This window comes from Hippocampus bargibanti, linkage group LG05, assembly GCF_051943395.1.
Source record: "Hippocampus bargibanti isolate YZ-2025 linkage group LG05, ASM5194339v1, whole genome shotgun sequence".
Classification (NCBI taxonomy): Eukaryota; Metazoa; Chordata; class Actinopteri; order Syngnathiformes; family Syngnathidae; genus Hippocampus; species Hippocampus bargibanti.
Window position 1 is genome coordinate 10,686,548 of NC_142738.1, and position 7,827 is coordinate 10,694,374.

At 38.7% G+C, this 7,827-nt stretch overlaps 1 protein-coding gene across 1 annotated transcript in view; it reads left to right on the forward strand.

Annotated features, from left to right (window-relative positions):
- ano5a (anoctamin 5a) overlaps positions 1–2,710 on the forward strand; it is a 28,066-nt gene extending 25,356 nt beyond the window's left edge. The window contains exon 20 of the mRNA XM_088996422.1: positions 1,411–2,710. Coding sequence (XP_088852548.1) covers positions 1,411–1,635 — 225 coding nt within the window. The 3' untranslated portion in view covers positions 1,636–2,710. The remainder of the gene's footprint in view (positions 1–1,410) is intronic.
- Positions 2,711–7,827: the final 5,117 nt, after the last annotated feature.

The following is a 7,827-nucleotide window of genomic DNA, read 5'->3' on the forward strand; positions in this document are numbered from 1 at the left end:
ACACAGTGAAGTCTCGTTATATCGATATCAGTTATATCGATAGTACTGCTTATTACAATACTATTTCTATTTACATGCCGCAGGATCGGATATATCGATAGTCCGGTTATATGGATATTTTTTCCGACTCCCGAGAATATTGATATAACGAGACTTTACTTATATATATTATCGTATTTTAGATGCTATAAAACGTTTTTCTATTATTAATAATAACAATAATAATAATAATAATAATAATAATAATAATAATAATAATAATACATTTCATTTGTAAGTGCCTTTCAAAACTCTCAAGGACACTTTACAGTCACAGGATATTTTTTCTGCGGGTGAGGAGCGGCAGCCAGACGCGCCAGTGTTCACTCAACCCGGAAGTAACAAAGTAAAAAACAAAAACCAAATAACAAATAATATGACAACACAAAGACACAGTCATTCATTCTTCAGCACTTTCTTTGCACACTTTCTTTGTGACATGAAGCAGTTCTAGATGAAAGAGGAGAGGATCAAAGCGTCCTTTTCAGCGGTGGATCAGGGAACTCATGGTGGAACGTGCACGTCTACTACAAGCTAAATAATAATAATGATACGTTTGACTTCCAAGCACCCTTCAAAACTCTCAAGGTCACTCCACAGTCACAGGACATTTCCTCTGCGGGTGAGCAGCGGCAGCCACACGTGCCAGCGCTCACTCAACCCGGAAGTACCACAAAGTAAAATAAATAAATAAATAAAAATAATTAACAAATAATATGACAACACAAAGACACATATATTCAATCTTCAGCACTTTCTGCACCTTCTTTGTGACATGAAGCAGTTCGAGATGAAAGAGGAAAGGATTGGATTGGATATGCCTTTATTAGTGTCAGAGTGTCCTTTTCAGCCGTGGATCAGGGACGTCATGGTGGAATGTGCACGTCTACTTCAAGTTTTCGTACCGTATTTTCCATATATATAAGATGCACCGTAGTATAAGGTTCACCTTCAATGAATGATAAACATTTTCCAAATATATATTTTCTTGTTTGGGTGCCAATAATACTGCTGTTCCATTATTTAACAACCGTTTCATGCATGCACTGTTGTAACCGCTTTCTCTGAAAGGGTAAAATATTAAAGATACAAATTACAGACAGAGCATAATGATTGTTTTACAAGACTTAGTCCTTTAGTATTTACTTTACAACTGGAGGGGAACCATTTAAATTTTCTCGGTCATATTTGTTAGGTGGTGAGTTACTAAAAAATAAAACGTTAACATTTTGTAATATATGTATTTATTCTGTTTTGTTTTGTGAGGGAGTAACATTGCTCCTTCAATTTAAAATTCATCCAGTGTGTCTCCATTGGCAATTTTTCATTTGTCTTCTAATCTTGTCATAACTGTGCCTCCTTTCTATGCAGCATGTTGTCTTCCTGGTCAAGTTCTCTTTGGCCTGGCTGATTCCTGATATTCCGGAGGATGTGAAGGATTGCATCAGGAGAGAACGCTACCTGGTCCATCAGTACCTGCACGAGTACGAAATTAAGAGGCTGACGAGCGAACTCAGCGCAAACCTGGATAGTACCTCCACGGATAGGATCCAACCATCTTTGTCCACGCATGAAGTGGTTTCGGAGAATCTCTAGCACAGAGAACCTGCTGCTCAGGCAATAAGATTTTGATGGCAGTGATGTCGACACATCTACTTTATTCATGTTGATCCTGGTTCCTGGTGTTGACATTTAAAGGACAACCGACGCCTCTGGACAAGTTGTGTCCATAATTTGTAAAATCACTTCAAATTACTTCGACAGAGCGTATTTTACAAAGATTCCACCGCATATAGCTATATTTTATGTTTTAAGACTCACACGGAATATTCAGTAAATAGTCTTGTTTTTGAGTTGGTGACGATTCCAGACGTGACGTCACATCTGGAACGCCCCTGACAGAGAAAGCGACACACAATGCATTTTAGGTACTTTGTTTGGTCTGAAAACTTCGTGTTGATGGTGAAATTAGAAGGAAAACACATAACGCGATGGTGAATCGTTGTGTGTTGCACCAAAACTACTATTTGATACTAGTGGACACAAATTCCTAGCAGACAAATCAGCCCATTTCCAACGGCGCTTGGGCGCCATCTTGTGCATTTTCTGGGACGCTGCATTGGAGTCTTGACGGCTCGAATTGAGACTGAAGGACTTCTTTAATCGATTGCAAACATTTATGCTTTCCTCTTCAGAACTATTTGAATTATATTCATAACTGGATGAGTAACAAAAAAGCATCTTCTCCAAATCCAAAGATTGTAGAGAAAAGGAAAGACGTCCTCGCGTGACGTCACGAACAACGGGGCGGGACCTTTTGAAACTCTCCATCTCCGAGGTCATTTTGAAGTACTTTTGGGACACTTTAACTCAAACGTTTTTTCAGATGTCAGTTAGGAAACAAAAAAATGGTGTCGGTTGTACTTTAAGTTGTCATATATATATATATATACACACACACACAGTAAAGTCTCGTTATATCGATATTCAAGGGAGTCCGAAAAAATATCGATATAACCGGGACTGTCGATATATCCGACCCTGTTTGCATGTAATTTTCTCCGTGCGTGCATAGAAATAGTATCGATATAACCGGGACTATCGATATATCCGATATCGATATAACGAGACTTTACTGTATATATAAAATATACACACACACACACACACACACACACACACACACACACACACACACACACACACACACACACACACACACACACACACACACACACACACACACAGCTTTTATAAAGGAGCTAGAGGTGTCCTCCGTCCTCAGCTATCCTGCTAAGCATGCTGAAAACCTAGAACACTTGAATATCATTGCCTTGTATTTATGACGTTTAATTTTATGCTGTAAATGTAACGGTGAAAATGGTCATATTTGTATTGTCAGGAAAAGGAAAGACAAGCTAAGCCTTTCAGAGCTATTTATTGTACTAGCCGCTATCAGTAGCTTAAGAGTCGCCTTAATTATTTTTATCCTTTGAAATGTCAGTTACCCCATCATGTGTAGTTTGAGTGAACAAATCTGATGTTACGTGCCACGCAATGTTGACTATTTCATTCTCTTCCTGCTATTAGAATTTCTGCAGTCTCTGAACATTGCTTATTATAATATGGACCGGTGACATCCCATAGGTTTACGTACAATTGAGAAATGTTTTAATATATATCTAATGTTAAATTTACATTTACAGTAAAGTCTCGTTATATCGATATCGGATATATCGATAGTCCCGGTTATATCGATACTATTTCTATGCACGCATGGAGAAAATTACATGCAAACAGGGTCGGATATATCGATAGTCCCGGTTATATCAATATTTTTTCGGACTCCCTTGAATATCGATATAACGAGACTTTACTGTATTTTGTCCACACAATTTTTAGGGTGATTGCCTCCCCCCACTATCTGTCTGACACAACCCCCCCCCCCCCCCACCATCTGTCTGACCTACTTCAAATCTCCATTCCCTCTCGGGCCCTCAGATCCTCATCCTCCCTCCACCTCTGTATGCCCTCTGCCCGTCTCACCACGATGGGGTGCAGAGCTTTCAGCCGCTCTGCTCCCAAACTCTGGAACTCACTTCCACCCAACATCCGTAATATCGACTCCCTTTCTACTTTCAAATCTCACCTCAAAACCCACCTGTTTAAACTTGCTTTCATGGTCTCATTTAATCTGCTTTTTTATTATTTATTGTTTTATTCATGGTTTTATTGTTTTATGTATTGTTGTTTTTATTGTAAAGTGTCCTTGGGTGCTCTGAAAGGCGCTTGTAAATTAAATGTCATCATTATTATTATTATTTATTAATATTATTAGCAGTAGGTAACGTACTTAATAATGGTCTACAGTTGTCACATCCTGATTGGCGTCAGGTGCGCACCCCTCCCCTCCCTGCTCCTCCGGGCTCGCACACCTGATCCCAATCCCACTGATTGTGCCCAACAGGGTGACTTTTATTGTCAGAAGGCACAATCAGTGGGATTGGGATCAGGTGTGCGAGCCCGGAGGAGCAGGGAGGGGAGGGGTGCGCACCTGACGCCAATGAGGATGTGACAACAGTAATGAAATAATTATATGTAATGTAACAACTTTGCTATCACGTACTTTAAAATTGTCTGCAGTAATGAAATATATGCAATGTCACTTTTTGTTTCTCTTTTCCTTCAAATCAATAGATATTGTGCATGTGTGCCCATGGGAAATTATCCAAGATGTATGTCTGCGGCTTATCGCTCAATATTGTATTTGTGTCATAGTCTTCCATACCACTAGGGAGCAGCAGCTAGCTAATCGCCTTATAGTGGAAACAAGCAAAGTTCGCGGCGCCAATCACACGATACGAGGCAATGGCGCTATGCAGCCATTCACGGTATTGACAGTAATTGCACCTGTTCACTTGCTACATCACAACAGTGCGCCGGCGACAAGTGACGCTAACGCCAATACAATACATAATGATTTATATAGCGCTTTAACAACAGCTGTAGCTGTAACCAAGCACTTAATATGGACAGCTATCATATACAGGAAATAAAGCAGTCATAAAGATAGTTGAAAGCAACAGAGAGTGAAACAAATATAAAGTTGGAATCATGCTGAGTCAAATGCCAGAGTACAAGTGAGTTTTGAGAAGGGTTTGAAAGATTGGTAGCAAGGGGGCTTGCCGAATGTTCAGAATGTTTTATCATGGCAAAGCGACCGGGCTGTGAATGCCATACGTTGACTCCCCAAACGAAAATAAGAACTGCGGTTGGAATTGCTGTCGCCGTCTGTGCAAATAGAAGAACAAGCATTGAAACAGTTTAAATGGGTGAAATGTTTTCTTTTTGTGTGGGGATGGTCTGCTCTGCAATACATGCAGCAAAGCAAAAGTTGTTAGTCAATTTTCAAATGGAAAAATATGGAATATAAATCGAATCGAAATTGGACAACATCAAGTAACACATTAAGCAAAAATAATAATAATTTGAATTATACAAAGGCTCAAGATGGGAAGGGATTGATACAATATTATGGGTATCCAAAATTGAAAATTAAACACAGAAAATACCTGGAAATGTATGGAAACATGGGACACTTTTTGTACGGCATAGTCCTATCTATAACACAGCCCTTACTCCCCCAAAAAAGACACCTACTTTTATACCTTATTACTAATGAGCTCTTCAACATTTCTCAAGACCAAAACATGACATGTGACTTGTAGTTCCAAAAAATCTGCTTCTTTAACCACTGTGATTAAGAAGGTGGTTTAACAATAACGGGTCATCAAGGCTTAACAGCTGCTTGGTGTTGAGAAATGAAAGCCCTGACTCAGTGAAGAGTTTCCATTTTAATGAGCTCGTGTTTACCAACATGCTTGTTAAATGAAAATCCAGATGCCCACCTTCTAAGCTCTCGTTCGCTCCATTACATAAAGCAGCTGGAAGGTAATACATATTTTGTATTTTTTACTTATAATAGCACAATGCACTTGATGAGAAATGACTCATGAAGCTATTGCATGCCAGTCTTGCGGTTGACATGACAATGCATCCAGTCATGAGTGTTTTAACGTGGCATCATGTGAAAATCCCAGTCGTTTTTTTAAGCTTACAGATACTCCCCAATTTACGAACGAGATACATTCCAAGCGGTTGTTCGAAAAAAATGAAAAATTGAATTTGTTCGTAAGTTGCATCACTTATATATTTTGTATGGAATGTACAGTGATACCTCGGTTTACGAACCCCTTGGCTTACGAACTTTTCGGTTTACGAACGTTAAATTTATGAAAATTTTACCTTGGTATACGAACTATTTTTTCGGGATACACACGGAGCTGCCACAATGAGTGATGTTTCGTTCGCGAACGAGCCCGTTCTCCTAACAAGAAAATGGTGGCCGACTGTTTTGCTCCTCTATTCCCTGCCCACAGTCGTCGGTTAAAGCTGTGATTCGTCAAGAACGCAGCAGTGAGGGAGGAGGGGGGAGGTTACAGACAGAGAGTGAATGAGGCCATTCTCCAAAAAAGAAAATGGCGGCCGACATTTTTTTTGTCCTGTATTCCCCGCCCCCAGTCTTCAGTTAAAGCCACGTGATTGGTCAAGAACACAGCAGTGGGCGACTGCAAGGTCAAAATTCCCATCAATCAGGCTCCACAAATAGCCCGCACAAGCAATCTGTACACTGTGTGCAAAAAGCTATCAACCCAGCTAAACAACACAATTGATGAGGAACTAGGTAAAATTATCGCAGAGAAAGCACCTACAAGGGATCATTCCTCAAGATGGTGAATGAAGAAGGTTACGTTCCTCATCAAGTGTTTAATGCTGATGAATCCGGCGACTCCATTGCATCAAGCCATCAACGACCATCACAAAGGTAAATAAAACCACTTTATTATATAGTACAGTTTATTTCTTTAATTATAATACCATAGCACAGTTATTATACATAAAATAAGGCATATTTTGTGTAGTTTTAAGGCTTAGAAAATTAGAAAGTAGAAAATTATGTTTTATGGGGACCTGGGAACGGGTTATTCTCATTTTAATGGTTTCCTATGGGAAATTAATTTTTGGGATACACACTTCGCCTTACACTGTCTGGGAACCAATTAAGTTCGTAAGCCAAGGTATCACTGTTTAAGGCTTATATAATTATGTTTAAGGTTTATAGAAGTATGTTTAAGGCTTGTATAAATAACCTGTATTGGTTTGTACTGAAAAATAAACATTTAATAAAATATGATAATAAAGACATGTACATATACAACTGGAGAGAATACTACATATGTTACGACAAAAAATGTATGCAACGCTGTTTGTAACGAAAATGTTTGTAAGTAAGGTAGCCTCTGTATTTTAATTCCCTAAGAGTTCCTCTACAATGTACAGGAACTCTGTGTACATAACCAATCTTTAACTTAAAGGACAACCGACTCCTCCGGACAAGTTGCGTCCATAATTTGTCAAATCACTTCAAATGACTTCTACTGAGCGCATTTTACATTGATTCTACCGCATATAGCTATATTTTACGTTTTAAGACTCGTGCTGAATATTCAGGAAGTCTTGTTTTCAAGTTTGTGACGATTCCTGACGTGACGTCACGTCGCCTCAAAATGAGACGGAAGGACTTCTTTCATTGATTGCAAACATTTAAGCTTTCCTCTTCAGAACTATTTGAATCATATTCATAAATGGATGAGTAACAAGAAAGCATCTCCGAATCTGAAGCCATTGATTTGATTCTAGATCAAGACAAGACGTCCTGGCGTGATGTCACGAACAAGGGGGCGGGACCTTCTGAAACTCCATCTCCGAGGTCATTTTGAAGTACTTTTGGGACACTTTAACTCATTTTTATTGGTGTTTTGCATTTCACTAAAAATATCAGCCTGCGTGTTTTGGGTATTTTAGATGCTATAAAACGTTTTTCTGATGTCAGTTAGGAAACAAAAAAATGGTGTCGGTTGTCCTTTAAGTATTTAAATTGTGAAATATTTAATTCAATCATTTAGTCTGCTAATTTTGCAAGAACTATATTTTTTCTTTTTTCAGTTATAAACATGTTCTCTAGCCTTTTGTCCATTTTTATACTTTTACCGGGTGAATCTGTTTACTTGACCACTGCTATCCAATCATTTCATTCTGTTTTTCCCTTTATTCTAATTAATATCATTTGTTGTAATGTTCCAAATTAAAGTCCAGCTGAATCGATGTTTGCATAAATAATGTAACTGTCCACTGTGCTGCTTTGCTAAGGACATTGGCAAGCGTGAG